The following is a 17909-nucleotide window of genomic DNA, read 5'->3' on the forward strand; positions in this document are numbered from 1 at the left end:
CTCGCCCATATCCCAGGCGGTGAGAGAGCAGTCGGATGCGATGGTTAATGTCATCTATCGGCGGGACCGTAAGCCCTCTCCGCCAAGCCATCCACCTCCGCTGCTCCTCGCCAAGGGCGCCTACCAATGAGTGCTGCCCCGCCCCCGCCTGCGCCTCTCCCAAGCGGGCGCGTCGAGCACCTCGAAAGCAGGCAGCTCCCCCTGCCCAGGGCGACGTTAAGTCCGGTAAACAGACCGTGAAGCGTCCCTGAGACAGGCCGTCCAGAGAAGAGGAAACTTGCTGTTTCCCCGCTGGAGGGCGGCGCCCCTATTCCAACGGTACTTTTCAGTGCCACGAAAACATCAATGAAAGAGCACTTTTCCACTCCCCGGATGTGACAGCACGAACCTTGCCAGTCCGGGACGCGCTTCTTTCCAGCTCGCAGGTTCTATGTGCTTCGCCAGTGGCTCACGAGCGCTGGGGGGACGGTCTCCTTTCCCCCAACCCTCGAGCCCCCTCTCCGGAGTCAGGGTGCAGAGCCAGAGCGAATCGCTCTTCTCCAGCTCTTCCGCGGGACCCTCGCGCTTCCCTGATCAGCACACCCACTCCGCGCTGCCCCACCGCTGGTACGTCAGCGATTGTAGCGATGACTTCATTAGCGAGGACTCTGCCTGCCTGATTAGCGCGGGCCAGCCCTTCGCAGTGGCTCATATGCAAAATCAGACTCGGTTATGCGATTGAGTTCGTGAAATGGCCCCCTAAGTTCACGTGTGTGTATTTCACTAGGGTCAGCTCCCTGTCCGCCCCTGTCTTGTGAGAGGAGATTGCTGCCCTCCTGGGTGCAATCGAGCCAGTTCCTCCAGCCGAGATGGAGAGTGGGTTTTAAAGCCCGTACTTCATCGTACCCAAAAAGAGCGGTGGGTCACGGCCAATCCTAGATCTGCGCATTTTGAACCGCTGTCTGCACAGGCTGCCGTTCAGAATGCTCACGCAGAGGCGCATTCTCCAATACGTTCGTCCTCGGGATTGGTTTGCAGCCATAGACCTTAAGGACGCGTACTTCCATGTCTCCATTCTTCTACGCCACCATCAGTCAGTCAGTCGAGTTGAGCGTGGTAATACAAGGTCCTCCCCTTCGGGCTTTCTCTGTCTCCGCGGGTCTTCACAAAACTCGCGGAGGGTCCCTTAGCGCCCCTTCGGCTCGCGGGCATCCGCATACTCAATTATCTCGACAACTGGCTGATTTTGGCCCACTCGCGGGAGCATTTGATTATGCACAGAGACAAGGTGCTTCGGCACCTCCGCCTGTTGGGGCTTCAGGTCAACCAAGAAAAGAGCAAACTCGCCCCTGTGCAGAGGATCTCTTTTCTTGGGATGGAGCTGGACTAGGTCACCATGGTAGCCCACCTCTCCAGAGAGCGCGCTCGCCTGTTGCTGGACTGTCTGAGAGAGCTCGACAGCAAAATTGTGGTCCCACTGAAGTTCCTTCAGAGGCTCCTGGGGCATATGGCATCCGCAGCCGCCGTCACGCCGCTTGGATTACTCCATATGAGACCACTCCAGCACTGGCTTCACGATCGAGTCCCAAGACGCGCATGGCACGGGGGCACACACCCTCGTTCCTACAGGCCGGCGTGCCTCTAGGACAGGCGTCCAGCCATGTTGTTGTTTCAACAGATGCTTCCAACACAGGCTGGGGGGCCGTGTGTCGCGGGCATGCAGCTGCGGGCCTGTGGAAGGGTGCCCAGTTGCATTGGCATATCAACCGCATAGAGCTGTTGGCAGTATTCCTCGCTTTTCACCACTTTTTTCCGGTGCTGGAGCAGCAACACGTGCTGGTCAGGACAGACAGTATGGCGGCGGCGGCGTATATCAACCGTATGGGGGTTATGCGCTCTCGCTGCATGTCTCAGCTCGCCCGCCGTCTGCTCCTCTGGAGTCACCCGCGGCTGAAATCGCTGCGCGCCATTCACGTTCCAGGCTTGCTCAACCGTGCAGCCGATGTGCTCTCACGGCAGCAGATATGCCTCGGAGAATGGAGACTCCACCCCGAGTCTGTTCAGCTGATATGGGTGCGATTCGGGGAGGCCCAGATCAATCTGTTTGCTTCCCCCGAGAACGCTCATTGCCAGTTGTTCTTTTCCCTGACCGAGGGCTCTCTTGGCACAGATGCACTGGCCCACAGCTGGCCTAGGGGCATGCGCAAGTATGCGTTTCCCCCAGTGAGCCTACTCGCGCAGTTACTGTGCAAGGTCAGGGAGGACGAGGAACAGGTTCTGCTAGTTGCGCCCCTCTGGCCCAACCGGACCTGGAAATCAGAGCTCTCCCTTCTCGCGATGGCCCTCCCCTGGTGGATCTCTTTGAGAGAGGACCTACTCTCTCAGGGACAGGGCACCATCTGGCACCCTCGCCCCGATCTTTGGAACCTCCACGTGTGGTCCTTAGACGCAAGGAAGACTTAGGTAACCCACCGAGTGCGGTGGTTAATACCATCACTCAGGCTAGAGCCCCCTCCACGAGGCGCGCCTACCCCTGAAGTGGAGTCTATTCACAGAATGGTGCGTCTCTCGCAGAGAAGACCCCTGAAACTGCCAGATCAGTGTTGTGCTCTCTTTCCTTCAAGAGAAGCTGGAGAGCAGGCTGTCGCCCTCCACTCTCAAGGTTTACGTGGCTGCCATCTCCGCTCATCATGATGCGGTAGCTGGCGGCACTGTGGGAAAGCATAACCTCATCATCCGGTTCCTCAGAGGTGCTAGGCGAATTAATCCATCCCGCCCCCCTCTCATGCCCTCTTGGGATCTCGCCCTGATTCTCACGAGTTTGCGCACAGATCCCTTTGAGCCACTCAAATCAGTATCTCTAAGATTTCTGTCCCTGAAGACAGCTCTGCTGGTCGCGTTGGCCTCCATCAAGGGGGTCGGGGACCTGGAGGCATTTTCGGTCAGTGACTTGTGCCTGGAATTCGGGCCGGATTACTCTCACGTTATCCTGAGACCCCGCCCGGGTTATGTGCCCATGGTTCCTACCACACCCTTTAGAGATCAGGTAGTGAACCTGCAAGCGCTGCCCCCGGAGGAGGCAGACCCAGCCCTTTCCTTACTTTGTCCAGTTCGCGTTCTGCGCATCTATGTGGACAGGACTTTATATCATCTGATCAGCTCTTTGTCTGTTAGGGCGGTCGTCAGCAGGGAAGTGCCGTATCGAAACAAAGATTATCCCACTGGATTGTTGATGCCATTTCACTCGCTTATGTGAGCCGAGGTGAGCCGTGTCCCCAGGAGTGCGTGCACACTCCACTCGGAGCGTTGCATCCTCTTGGGCGTGTGCACGCGGCGCCTCTCTAACAGACATCTGTAGAGCTGCGGGCTGGGCGACACCCAACACATTTGCAAGGTTTTACAATCTGCGAGTGGAGCCGGTTTCCTCAAGGGTATTAGGTAACCCTTTGGGTGATCGAGGAAACAACCCGGTAGGTTTGTGCGCCATTCTCCCTAACACAGAGATACGTGCGTCCTTTTTATCTGTCAGTAAAGTTCCCCGTCAGGTGAGCCCTGCAGATTTCTCCGAGGCCCCCAGCACTGACTCAGCGGAGGAGTCACTTGCTGGCCCACTACGTTGTATGTCTGCCCGCTGGTCAGGCTGGGATTTTGGGTATAGGTGCCCGCTATGCGTGATCCCCATTAGGTGATCCCATATGCCTATTCCGCCACTGTTCAGTCCCCCCTCTCGGGTGGACCCGTGTCTTCCCTCTCCACTAACTACCTTCTTATGCGCACTCCCCCTTCTTTGGGCTAGTCCATATGTAATTTTGCCATCTTATCTCTCCCATTGGGTAGCGGATGGCCTCCGCAGTGTCCTCTCTATCGGGATTGCACGCTTCCCAACATACAGTCGTATTTCCTAGAATTATCTAGACGCTCGCGACTTCCCAAAAAATATACCTAAATCCATAAAACTTCCATTGAAGTGGGATAAGTTAGGGCCAGGTACACGTTGGAGGACCGCGCCTCCTGTGATGTGGGTGCGTCACGCTTGCTTGACTATCCTCTCATCGGAGGCGTTGGTAAGGTGCAGTCATTATGGCATTTTCCATAGTTCTCTCAATTCGTGGATTTTCTAAAATCAAATCCACCAATAGCATTGGAGTTCCCCACCCGAAGTGGAACGCTCTGGTTACTAAAGTAACCCTCGTTCCCCGAGGACGATCGCCATAATGACTGTCCCTTAGCTGTTAGCAAAGTCTCTTCAGCTTAAAAAGGATAGCTTGTGCTTGCTCCACCTGTGCTTATGTGCTGGGTTAATTGGCAATGAAGCACACCTGCGCAAGCTTACGCTGCCAATTCATTGGCATTCATTGGCCCGTTCCATACTCTTTCAGACAAGTGGCTTCTGAACCGAATCCTCCCAATTCGTGGATTTTCTAAAATCAAATCCACCAATAGCATTTCCGTTCCCCTCCTCGGGAACGAGGGTTACTTTAGTAACCAGAGCGTTTCTTGTTAAACCATCTGACCAATCAAACGCTATCTAGTATCTTTAACATGCTTCTCTTTTGTTTATAATTTTATGTGCTGAGCTCAACAACTCTCACTGGCAGAGCTGTGAAATGCTATTGGCTGTTTTTTTAAGGGGAGGAGCTACTCTGTTCTTCCCTTTCTGCATGTTTCATGTTGACATTACATCACACATCGAACAAAATGCACATTTCAAAGCACTTCACGAGACCTTTAAAACAAAAAAAAGCAAACAAAATATTGATCAAAGTTATTTTACTAGCCCTTTAATCAAATATAAAGGCTGGATGCATTATACAGGAGCCTAGTTGCAATATGGTTCCAGTCAAAGACAGTGTAGTGACAGATAAGCGTATATGTGACCACAAATTTATAGCAATGCACACTAAATAAAAAGACTATGTTTTTATATATTTATGTTGACAAACTGTTTTCATTGAAGATGATCTTAACTTAATATTCTAAGGATTTTTGGTATAAAATAAAAGTATATAATTCTGACAAATATACCCATACATGTATTGATTACTGGCTGAGGTATTTCATAGATATTTATAATACCCAGATTAGCCTGTGCTATTAGTTTTAACAGTGTACAACTGTTAAAATGTCATGATTAACCAATCACAATCAATATTCAAAAGAGCCATGTAATAAAGATTTATACTTGATTCAGAATGGCTGATGTACAATTATTTTCAGATAAACGTATAGCTAAAGTAGTTACAGGCAAGTCTTGAAAATAATAGTTCCACTATGCTAAATGGTCATTTCATAGCCAAAAATCAAATCAAAACAAAAAAAATGTCTTTGGTAAATGTGTAAGAAACAAGTCCAATGCACAGGAACTGTTTGAGGACAAAACCTGAAAAATGACTTTAGGTGTGATAATTATAGTATAAAAAGAATAATTGACTCCAGTTCTTTAAATTATTCGAAAATAATGCACTCGTGAGGTGTAACACCCCTTTGGATGTGCATTTTATTGTAATTCAAGAGTTCACACTAAGCAGATGATTGGTTATGAAGCTTGTTTGGTAAGCCTTCCCGGGAGAGAATCCTGACCTCATAAGATCCTCGAGCTCTGGGCTCAATCCCGTTTGTGAGGCGAGAGGGGAGTTTGAGCTCAGATAGATCTCGAGAACTCCCTGCTGTAGTAGCTAATGAACAGATTTGTGATTGCTCTTAAGAGATAACAACTTACTAAGAGCATGTCTATGGTGCCGATTTGGATTAGTCAATTAACTTAAGTTGCATGTTTTTAGGCGGTGAGAGGAAACCGAGGAACCCGGAGGAAACCCACGTGAGCACGGGGAGAACGTCTGGACTCCACACAAAAACGTCGGCTGGCTTAGTAGGACTAGAACCAGTGACGCTCTTGCTGTGAGGCTAAAGTGCTAACCACTGGGCCATCGAAGGAGGAGTAAGGGTGGGAGGGGAAATTCTTCAAAATGAAGACGGCTGTTATATGGAACTTAGGGTATTTATAGTGGCTTAGGAATTGTCTGATTAATAATTCATAAATTCTAATAATGCGAGACCAGCCGCAAGCAATCATAAGCACGTGATCCTCTCAAAATTAGATTATAAATAAACTTTGCAAAATCAATGGCCCATCATTATTTATTCCTTACATATTGAATTATTGAACACTTTAAAGCTCTCTAAATATAGATTTTGGACCAACAAAATCTAGAACAGCCTGGAGTGAGCAATCAGGAAGGAAATGTTAACTTATTTTCCTATATTCTTTTAATTTACTGTCAGATCTATTCTCCTGACAAAGACAAAGAAGATGGAGCACAGATTGAGTGTTCTCAGTCTTAAAGCCAGCTGCTTCTGTTCCCTTGAAGCTACGAAATGGGGGAATCCAGGTGTCTTTTTTTTCTGTCTAGCCTGGGAGAGAAGAACAATTCTCACCAGATTACATCTGCTGATGATTAGTGGGAAAAAAACACAAACCCTGAAGCAAGATGCAGGCAATTCAAGATCCACAAAGAAACCTGTTCGGGCTCTGATGGGATCAAACATGTGGTGGGTAGTTTATCTGTGCAAACTAAAATGCACAAAGAAGACTTTTAATTTCAAGTTAATAGTGCAACAAGTCTTCGGCGGTTTAAAAGCATCCACCTGGGGGTGGGAGTTAGGACATGTAAATTTAATCTTGTTTACATTAATGGTTGTGTCACACTGACCTGTGAAACAGTAGAACCAATGGTGTTTGCAGTCATTGACATCAAACCCAGTGCAACATATTTTGACATGCATTGGCATGTCTTAAAGTTAAAAAACGCAAAGGCACATATAAAATTTGAGGACTGCAGTGAAAGATTATCAGTGTATCATTTTAAATGTGGTCTGACTATCATTAATGACTAATTTAGGATGATTTTTAAAACTATATAATTTGTATTTACTGTAATGCCTCCTACAAAGTGAACTTGTCTATGTACACCACAAGTCATTTAGATGCATTTTATTATTCGGTTAGTCTAGACTACCTGTCTGGAGCTTGACATTATATTTTTCATTACATATGGAAAAGAGTAGCTATGTGATTTTGGAATGTTAGTCTTGTTACACTTTTTGTATAGCGCTTTCATATGGTTTTGAAAAAAGTTTCTTCAATTTTCAAGAAATGTTTACATTTTTACATCCTAATCATGTATCACTTTCATTTTATTATAAAAGATTGAACTTGTTTAAAGTCAGTTGTGAGTTTAATATAAAGTACACTGTAAAATATTGCTGTAAAATTTACAGCATTACCTGCAGTCTTTACAGCAATACTGGCAAAAATTATAAGCGCACTGTACAACCCCAATTGCCATTAATACTGTCAATTTTACAGTATTTTTTTACAGTGTAAGTTTGATTTAGAATTATATTAGTACATTATGTTATATATAAGTATATTAGTATAAGTATATACAATGTATACACAATATTATTCTACTTTTTTTCCTAAAAGATCAAGCCCAAAATTATTCGTACCCCTGGGTTTTCGGGCTTGACTCTATACAGTATATATCATATAGCAAAAAGTAATGCATTTCAAAGCATTTTAAAAATATCTAAATAAATAAATAAAAAAGGGGGAAAATGAAACAAAGTAGATTTGATGCTATTTGTAACACCATGAGTCTAATCTTCTTTAAGCTTTAAATAGCAAAAAATAGTATTGCAAAAGTCTTAACCTGGCCTCCCTGTGGGCAAAAATAATATTAAGAACACTGCCCACGAAATATGGAATAACATGGAAAGCTTATGTATGCTTGGGACCCATCGCTCCACCAAGGCACTTCTGGCCTCTTAATCCTCCTCATCCAGAGGCCCAAACAAGAGCGGACATGCAAATCAAAGGCTAATAAGACACCAACTGGAGGCAAAAGAGTATAAAAGGAAAGTGATACAGGATGAAAAGAAAGAGCTACAAACCTTGACTCAATTATGTTGCCAGATTTTGGTGTTAAAAAAACAGCAAATAAGAACCATAATAATTTAAAATTAGTCAAAGGAATTTATAAAAAAATATTTGAAAATATCACCACCCGCATCTAATAACTCTTGTACATTTGATTGATGTATAAGCCAAGGCTAAATAGGCAATAGAAGCATGGCAACACTGTCAGTGCACACAAAACAAGCCACTGAAAAGACTGTAATTTAGTTTTAGTAAGTCACTTTGACAGTTCACCCAAAAATGTACTCAACCTTGGCTTGATCCAAAAATGTTTGAGTTCCATTATTCTGTCGAACACAATTTAAAATATTTTGAACAATGCTTACATTGCAACCCAGCCTCGTTTTGAATACGTACCCCTATATACATTTCTGAAGAGCACCAAATACCACAGTTATAGGCCGCTGTGTATGCCTTTTTGAGAGAAAAGGAATGACGTGATCAACAAAATGTAGCCATGCGCACTTCTGGCCAAATAATTCACGATTTCCAGAATTATATATAGGTCTACCTTTTTAGAGTAAGCTAATGTTGAGCCATTGACTACCATACTATTTGTTTTTCCTACTTTTAAACTAGAGGACAGTTTTTTCAGCTTTCATCAAAATATTTTCTTTTGTGTTCAACAGAAGAAAAAAAGTTTCACCACTTGAGGGTAAAAAAAAATCAATAAATGTTTTTGGGATAACTATCCCTTTAAATGTGTTTTACTCTCGTGAAAAATGGGTACATTATTATACTATCCAAACAAATATTATAACAATTTTATCTTATGTTCCTATGTAGATTCTAGAGATAGCAGAGAAATACATGAGAAAGATTGCTGAAGTGAGAAAATGAGTTATATAAGTTATATTAAGTTATAATTAATAAGTTATATTTGCAATTACTTAGCCCCTATTAAGTGTAATGTAAAAACATTCAGTCATGCTAATAAACTTGTTTTACTGGGTCATTGTAATAGTTCATTTCTAAATTTTTAGAGCTTCTAGAGATAGCAAAATAATACATGACAGTGAATGATGTAGAAAGTAGAAAAGAGAAACGTTGAAGCTACTGTGGTCTTGAATCGCCACGGCTAAGCCTTAATGGCGGGTGTTGTTTTGCTAAGCCGAGGGTGCCGTTGGTCTGCCGTGACCCTAAGAGGGCAACATTTTGACCTAGGATCAGGGCGATGCCTCTGGGGTGTTGAAGTGGAGATGGAGGTGGGGAAAGAGGAGGAGGGCAGCGAGGAAGCAGAGCAGATGCCAGGGCAATTAAAGGGACCCGGGGAATGTGACGAATGCGGTCAATCTGTCAAACCACCCCTGGAGTCACAATATTACTTCTAAGATATACGGTTGAGCCCTGGAGGAGGCTGCTTTTAGATAAGACCAGGATTCGACACTGCCTGGAGACCATTTAAGGGGAGAAAGCACAACCTGTTTGTTTGTTTTCTGCTTGTGTTTTAAAATGTACTAGGTCTTATTTTATCATGCTCTTCAGTTGTTATGTATTAGAAAATATAATTATCATGTTTGTTATTAAGAAATGTAAACCTTGATCATTCAGTTTAGTTTAATTTAATTTAATTTATTTCAAATGAAGGCGATACAGTGGCGCAGTAGGTAGTGCTGTCGCCTCACAGCAAAAAGGTCGCTGGTTCAATCCTTGGCTCACTTGGCGTTTCTGTGTGGCGTTCTCCCTGCGTACACATGTGTTTCCTCCGGGTGCTCTGGTTTCCCTCACAGTCCAAAGACATGCGGTACAGGTGAATTGGGTAGGCTAAATTGTCCGTAGTGTGTGTGTGTTGATGTTTCCCAGAGATGGGTTCCCAGAAGGGCAACTGATGCGTAAAAATATGCTTGATTCATTAAGTTGGCGGTTCATTCCGCTGTGGCGACCCCGGATAAATAAAAGGACTAAGCCGACAAGAAAATGAATGTTTAAAGTTAAATTAAATTAAATTTTATTTTATTTTATTTTATTTTATTTTATTTTATTTTATTTTATTTTATTATTCATTTACTTTTGGGCTTAGTCCCTTTATTAATCTGGGGTCGCCACAGCAGAATAAACCGCCAAATTATCCAGCACTTTTATTTTATCTAATTTTCATGTTTTCCCCCATTATATATACACTTCCATCCTACAACAGAAGTAGAAATGTTTAGAGGTTTTGTGGAAATTTATAACCTAAAAATGTCTTATAAAAATGTTTTATGTTGCACAACATGCCATTTATAAAACATCAATTAAAGCTTGTGTAAAAATATGAATTTCTAAAAAAATATTAACATGATATTTTTTTCAAACCTCATGTAAAAATATTTTAATTACTTTTTAAATTACTAATAATTAATTACATTACTAAATTTGTTTATATTTTCATTCACTTTCATATTTTGGACTTTTACATTGAAGCTTTCTTGTTCTTTACATAAAAAATTTAAATCATAATCATTGTTAAAAAAAATCTATTAATTGCATTTTAATCCATTTAAAAAAATAATTATACATCGAAACAAAATAAATAAATTTACATTTAAAAAAATAATTAAATTAAATTAAATTAAATTAAATTAAATTAAATTAAATTAAATTAAATTAAATTAAATTAAATTAAATTAAATTAAATTAAATTAAATTAAATTCTGATAAAACGAGGATTCCACTCTGCCTGCAGAGAAAAAATGTGAGCGTTTGCCTTATCTACACTTCTTTAAACATTTTAGTTCTTATTTTATATTGTTGGTCTCTGTTACATATTGTATAGTCTCATTTCTTTTTTGGCTTGCCCAGGGGAGGGGTAAACACCTCTGTCCCGCAGCAGACAGAAGTGGGAATGTTTGGAAATGAAACAAGAGAAAGCAGCGTCTGTAGAGTCAGGCAGGCGTTGAGACATATTTGAGCTCAACCTAAGCCAATGCACCAAACAGCTCTATGAAGACAGCCTTTCTCAAAATAGGAAAATGGAGCATTTGTCATTCAGTGGTGTGAGTTTAAATTAAAGAACCTTGAAATGCATTTCAGGTACTCACCAAGGGTACCGCAGGGTTTGTTCTTGTAGGTGCAGATGTCATACCTAAAAGAAAAGGACAATGAACGTGTGGTTATTATATGTGTGATATAACCTTGAAGAATAGTATTTAACAAATACTACTTGGTACTTGATGCAGATGTCTATTTAGGAGGTCTATTTTAATTAAAGTCTGAGTCAAATAAAAATTTTCAGTGTTTATTTTGATAGCAAACATTGTTTTTTAGGTGAACAATTAATCTGTTATTCCATTGATTTTTGTTGTTGTTGTTGTTTTGGTAATCATCAAAGTCTGCCCATTTGTTTCTGCATTTGAAGTGCCATACCTTCTCTGATGCTGTCAGTTTGTCAGTCAGAATATTTTTAACCACACCCCTCTACAAGGAAACCATGCACAAAAAGAAAGCCACGCCCCTTCATACTATTATGTTTTAGTTAGAAGTACATTAACATACTGAAATAAATGTCCAAACTGTCTTTACAAATAATGTCTAAAATATTGACTGGCATAATGGTCTGGTTTGTGTGGGGCAGAAACCCTTGCTGAAGCACACGAGTCTTCATCACTGATTAGCTACACACGATCACACGTGACGCAGAAACCCTTGATCAGTTCTTAGTGCGTTTTGCACGGGTTACTAGGCTAGACAAAGCACTTGCAGGAGACACACTCTTTTCCTCTCCATATGCACAAGACATCTTCTTATAAGGTCAACTTCTTATATTTAAAAAAAAAATGATAATATGTTGAAAAGAGCAAAATTTAAGAGAAACTAAAACAGTCACAGAGAATAAAAACTGTACAAACCATAGAGAGGTTGATTTTTCTAAAATGGACCCCATTTACAAGACACGTGTTATGACGCGTTTAAAATCCTTAAATTCTTGAAAATCTGAAATATTTAGATAAAAAAAAAGTCTGAGCATTTATATGCATTTATGATTGTATTATATCATCTTTGCATCTAATTCCAAAAAAAAAAAAACTAATTACAGCTTATGCAAGGTGTAAATTTGACGTTTTTCTCTCCTCTGGCTGCCGTCCTCAGTCTCACAAAATTTTCCCCCTTTTTCTGAAAGTCTTGATAACACCATTGTGGAGTTTTTATTTTTTTATTTTCACAAATAGAATTGTAAAAAAATAATTTGTTGTATTTTCCTAGTCACTGCGCTCTAAGTTTACCCATCTATGACAACTACCGCTACTGAGAAACCCAGAAAATGTAAAAAGAATCTATAAGAGAATTAAAAATGACATTTAAAGTGAAATAACAAAAACACAGGGAGAGAGAGAGGAAAAACGCTTTGCCATGTTGACCAACAAAGAGCTGCTTGGTTGAAAACTGACTTCACCGTGAGATGTGAACCCTCCTGTATCAATACACAAAATACAATAGGCAATGCTCTTTACTTTTGCTTCTGAATATTTGCAGAAGTTTCACTAATGCACTGTACCTAATGCAAATAAATTCTAAATCTATTACTCTGATTTAAGCATCCACCCTGACTTACTGTCTGCTCATGCTACCTGATTGTTGTTTAGTTTACTTTGTAACCCAAACCCTTTTTTTTCCCCCAATGGGGCCTGTCGTCAGTCGGCGGACATTTTCAATGGCAGGCCTACATGAAAGAATGCCAAATATTTTCTTATTCCCCGAATGGGGCATTTAACACCTCCTGAATAATATCACAAGCAGTTTGGGCTGCTGAGTGTGGCCAGCGGCATGCAGCCAAGCTTTGTTTGACATTGTCTTCAGCACAGAGGAAAGACGCAGTGCCTGATCTGAATCACATTAAACTAGATTTGTGTTTTGCGTCAGGGGCGGCAGTGCAGACGTTATACACGTATCCAGTCAGACTGGTAGTTGGAAAGTTCCTATCGGCCTGCTATTCTGGTGTCGATCTGAAGATATCCATGCACTCTGTTTACTGTGGCAGCTGAAAAGGGTCAAAAGAGCCAAAAAGATCTTTGAATCTGGAAAATCATACTGGAATATTGCAGCCAGAAAATAAATAATCAAAACAAGGGTTTCTTTGTGCTCCTTTGCAGAGTTTATAACCATGTAAGACGCTGCTTATACAATTTATACAAATGTAAAAAAAAATGCAAACTCATTGTGAGATCAAGCTCATGTAAAGTCAATTCAAATCTCTGCAGAAAATATTAGTGTGAGTGCCTGCACATCTTATGAGTAGGGGCCAGGGAGTTGCTACACAATTACTGGATGGATGGATGGATGGATGGATGGATGGATGGATGGATGGATGGATGGATCGATGGATCGATGATTTGATGGGGGGATAGATAGAAAAACAAGGGGGTGGTAGGGGGTGTGGGCAGGTAGGTAGGTACGTGGATGGATAAATGGATGATACACAGACAGACAGACAGACAGACAGACAGAGAGACAGACAGACAGACAGACAGAGAGACAGACAGATAGATAGATAGATAGATAGATAGATAGATAGATAGATAGATAGATAGATAGATAGATAGATAGATAGATAGATAGATAGATAGATAGATAGATAGATAGATAGATAGATAGATAGATAGATAGATACTGTGTTGGTGTTTAATATGGCACACATTCACACAAAATGTAGACTTATGTCACTCCAATTCCTATTTTTCTGGCTTATACTCTACTCTGAATTAGGAGTTAATCCTCTTCCCGAAAATGGAGTTGCTATAACCAAAGTGGTTCCCAAAAATCCTTATTGTAAAAAGATTGAAGAAAAAGCCATTTAAAATATTACAAAACGTAATAGGAAAAAATAAGCATCTCCTCTAAAATTTCTTAGTTTTACAAATTCACTCAACTAAAGGCCAAAATTTTAAATAATAACCTTTACTATACAATGTTGACATTCGTTTGTATTTAAATGTCTCACTGTAATGTAGAGGTATGAGTTTAAAATACATTTCTGAGGTGGTCAAGAATTTGTCACAAATACAGGTAATTAGTTTAACTTTTACTAAGCTGAAAAACTTAAAGCTGTGTTAAAAATATTCTTTAAAATAGTGCCTCAGCGATTGCAACTATAGCATAATATCAGACTGCTAAAGCTTTTGTACTATAACCAGTACATTATTAATAACTTTAAGCCTAAGCAAAACAGCATATTAAACATCAACAAATTAAATAGAAATCCAAATAAGTGTATGACCGACCCACTGTTCTACTGGATGTCTAACTGATTTATACACTGTACGGATAATTTAATAATAATAAAAAATGAATGGCATACACAAAGAATAACGAACAAGGTCTCTGCCTTAAAGAGAGGCTTTTAATGTATTAAAAAACCAAGGAGGATGCAAATTCAATTTGAGTTGCTCCCTCGTCATCCCATGACTCTCAAACCCAGCAGCATTAGGTACTGTCTCATGAACTTGTGTCGAGAAGCTGACCTCATTTGGACATCTATTTATTTTGATTTAGTTGCTTTAATTTCCCCCAGCTCTCTCAATGGATCGGGTTCCAAACAAGCAATATTGCATCCCCCGTCAAGGCTGTGGCCAAAAGTCTAGAGCTGGAAAAACAGCGCTGAAGAGGTCAGAATGAACCGTCCGTCAGGATGAAGAGGCTTCATCACACGCTCTGTCTCCTGCTAATGATTCTTCCTCGTGTACCTGCAGAGATGCTGCAGAGAATGTGGCAAACGTCATCATTCAAAGCTGCTGTCTAAATGTTTACAACTCTGATCCTCCCAATGAGAGAGACGGATAACCACAGGAAATGCTCCAGATGACCTCTGCTAAACTCAAAACAGTAGTATCGCAAATATATGCACATACAATAATGAGAGTCATGCCATTTTTCTCTTGTGAAAGTTCAATTTTGGTAGCTTATGAAAAATACATACATTTTTTAATTTTTTTTAAAAACTATTTTTGCATCTATTTTAATTTGAGAAACTACTGATACAGTTTTAGCTATTTTGTTTTAACTGTTTAAAGAGTTCACTCTTAGCTGATGATTGATTAAAGCATGTTTGGCATGCTGTCCTGGGAAAGAGCCCTGAGCTCATGAGATCCTCAAGCCCGGCACTTCCTCCCGTTGTAGGGCGAGAGGAGAGTTTGAGCTTAGGTAGGTCTCGAGAATTCCGCTGCTTGTTAAGGCGAATAGGAAAAAAGGAACTACTGTGGATAGATATACTACTGATTAAGTGCTCTTCTATAGTGTCAATTTGGTTTGATCAATTTACTTATGTCACATGTTTTGCCTGCGGGAGGGGGGAAAAACCTCGCGAGCACTGGGAGAACATGTAAACTCCCCACAGAAATGTCGACTTGGCAAGGTAAAGACTGCCATTTCGGCCTTTGTCAAGGGAAAATCGGGAGGAGTATGGGGTGGAAGGGGGGATTCTTCAACACAAAGATGGCTAAGGTAAGACGTTGCTATTTATAGTGAGTTAGGCTTCATCTGATTGGTGGATCATACATTAGCTAATGCGAGACTGGCTGTACTCAATCATAATCATGAGCTCCTCTCGAAATTAGTTTATAAAATAAACTTCACTTAGTTTAGTTTGATATTGTTTTAGCAATTAAATCAACTACAACAACTGGTACTTGTGCAAACAATGGGAACAATTTTAGCAAATTTTCAAAACTACAAAGTAAATTTTCACTAACAAATTAGACTAAAATTTTTGCAACAGTTGTACTACAATTTTGAATAATATATAATTAATTTTTTTTCTTGCTGGCTTAGTCCCTTATATTAATCTGGGGTAGCCACAGCGGAATGAACCGCCAACTTATCCCGCACATTTTTACGCAGAGGATGCCCTTCCTGCCGCAACCCATCTCTGGGAAACATCCACACACACACACACACACACACACACACACACACACACACACACACACACACACACACACACACACGCACACACACGCACACACACACACACATTATGGACAATTTAGCCTACCGAATTCACCTGTACTGCATGTCTTTGGACTGTGGGGAAAACCGGGGCACTCGGAGGAAACCCACGCAAACGCAGGGAGAACATGCAATCTCCACACAGAAACGTCAACCGAGCCGAGGTTGACGAGCCACAACAGCACTACCTACTGCGCCATTGCTTCTCTCCTAGAATATATAATATTTACTCAAATTGTAATAGTTTACATTATTAAAACTGAAATACGGTTTTGAAGATTAAAATGATTTACACTGTTGCACTCATTAATAAAGTTTACTACACAGGATATGGTTGTTCACAGAAGTTAATCAATAAAGATACTAAAATTGTGATGGTTAAAATTAATTAACATGTTAAGGATTTTAAACGGACAATGTGGAGGCAAAGAACCATCCAATGTGTAGCAGAGGAATTAAAATCTTTAAACACACTGTATGCTATTGATTATCGTGTTTAGTCATTTCCCAAGATTTAGAGAGTTAAACCTAGTATTGTTCTTCTCAGCACAATATTTGGCAAAATTTTCATGAGATATGTCATTAGCTTTCACCTGTAAATCAGTCACAGTCAGAGAGAGGGAGTCGGCTCAAGAGAGGGATCATGTGCGTGTAAAAACAGATATAGCTTGTACACTGTTAAAAATTGTCCCATTAAAAAACGGTAAAATACTGGCAGCTGCAGTTGCCACCAATGTACTGTTATTTTACAGTATGTTGCTGTAAAAATACATGGACTACATTGATTTACATAATACTCAAGTGAACTCATTTTGTTCACTGAAAGCAACTGCCTCAAATTGGTCAACTGCTGAATGAGTTTATGAAGTAATGTGCTGTACATGCTTAGAAGTATACTTATAACGATAACTTATTTTAGTTAATTAGAAAAGTTTGGTTTAACTCTAATGTCTTATATTTCACAACAGCACACATACATGTACATCTGGAACTACCAAAGAGATTCTGACTGCATTAGCAACTAAACAGCCGCTATCTTTAAATAGAGAAACATGCAGAATAACATCAGCCGTTCATTGTTCATCTTTAACTCATACACTGGCTCTACTCTCCTCCACAACGGTGACACACAGAAGAAATTAGCTTCAGGTTTTACAGTAAAATACTGTTTTTTTTTTCCCTTTATTTAACGGTAAACTACTGGCAGCTGTGGTTGCCAGAAATCTACTGTTTTTTTCTAGTCTACTTCCGTAGTTTAAATTAACAGTATATTACTGTTATAATACATTTTACACTGTGATTTTACCTCTCACACCTTTAACCCTTTAAACCCCAGAGCATATACTTCAGTTTTAATTGAAGTGTCCACACTACTGAGTGTTCAAGAAACGTGTAGCAAAGCTGAAGTAAATGAATTAATCAAACGACTAACTAAATTATGATTGAGGATTAACGATGAACAAATGAAGAAATACTGAAGGGAAAAAACAAGAACAGAACATACAAAACTACAACTTTAGTCACAGCTTTATAATGAAATAACCTGAAGGTCAACAGATGAATAAATAATTTAAATTATCAGCGGATGATTAAACAACTCTACAAACATCATCACCAGCTACACATATTACTGAAACATTTATTTTTGTATAACATCTACTAAAGTTCTTCTTGAGAAAAAGGGTAACATTTTACGTCACCATCATGGAGAACAGAGTTTGCTTTAGTTGGGCTCTTAGCCCTGACATCATTATCAATAATATATTTTGGCTGCTGCAATTGTTAAGAGCTTTGTTTAAAAAACTCTTTTGACTTGGCAAGCCAGCCAAAATCCTAAATAATACCTGGTAATGTTCATGTTGCTATTGAATGGCAGAATCTGTTCTAATTTAATGGAACATTATTTACTGCTCTTATTCAATGTTTATTCTATTGTTTCACATTATATGTGGCAATGATTTCTGGAAGTTTTTAAGAATATCTTGGTCAAAAACAGTTTGCTCTATAATGAAAGTTGCACTCAAACAGACAT

At 40.6% G+C, this 17909-nt stretch overlaps 1 protein-coding gene across 6 annotated transcripts in view; it reads right to left on the reverse strand.

The window, feature by feature from the left end:
* The window catches only part of adamts6 (ADAM metallopeptidase with thrombospondin type 1 motif, 6), a 175890-nt gene that overhangs the window by 103925 nt on the left and 54056 nt on the right, over positions 1-17909 (reverse strand). For all 6 annotated transcript variants that reach the window (XR_012386164.1, XR_012386165.1, XM_017358010.3 and 3 more), the window contains exon 9: positions 10978-11021. Coding sequence is in view for 4 of the 6 variants with exons in the window: in XM_017358010.3 (XP_017213499.1) it covers positions 10978-11021 (44 nt within the window). In the remaining 2 variants the exon portion in view is untranslated. The remainder of the gene's footprint in view (positions 1-10977; positions 11022-17909) is intronic.

The sequence above is a fragment of the Danio rerio genome, chromosome 10 (assembly GCF_049306965.1).
Source record: "Danio rerio strain Tuebingen ecotype United States chromosome 10, GRCz12tu, whole genome shotgun sequence".
NCBI classification, from domain to species: Eukaryota; Metazoa; Chordata; class Actinopteri; order Cypriniformes; family Danionidae; genus Danio; species Danio rerio.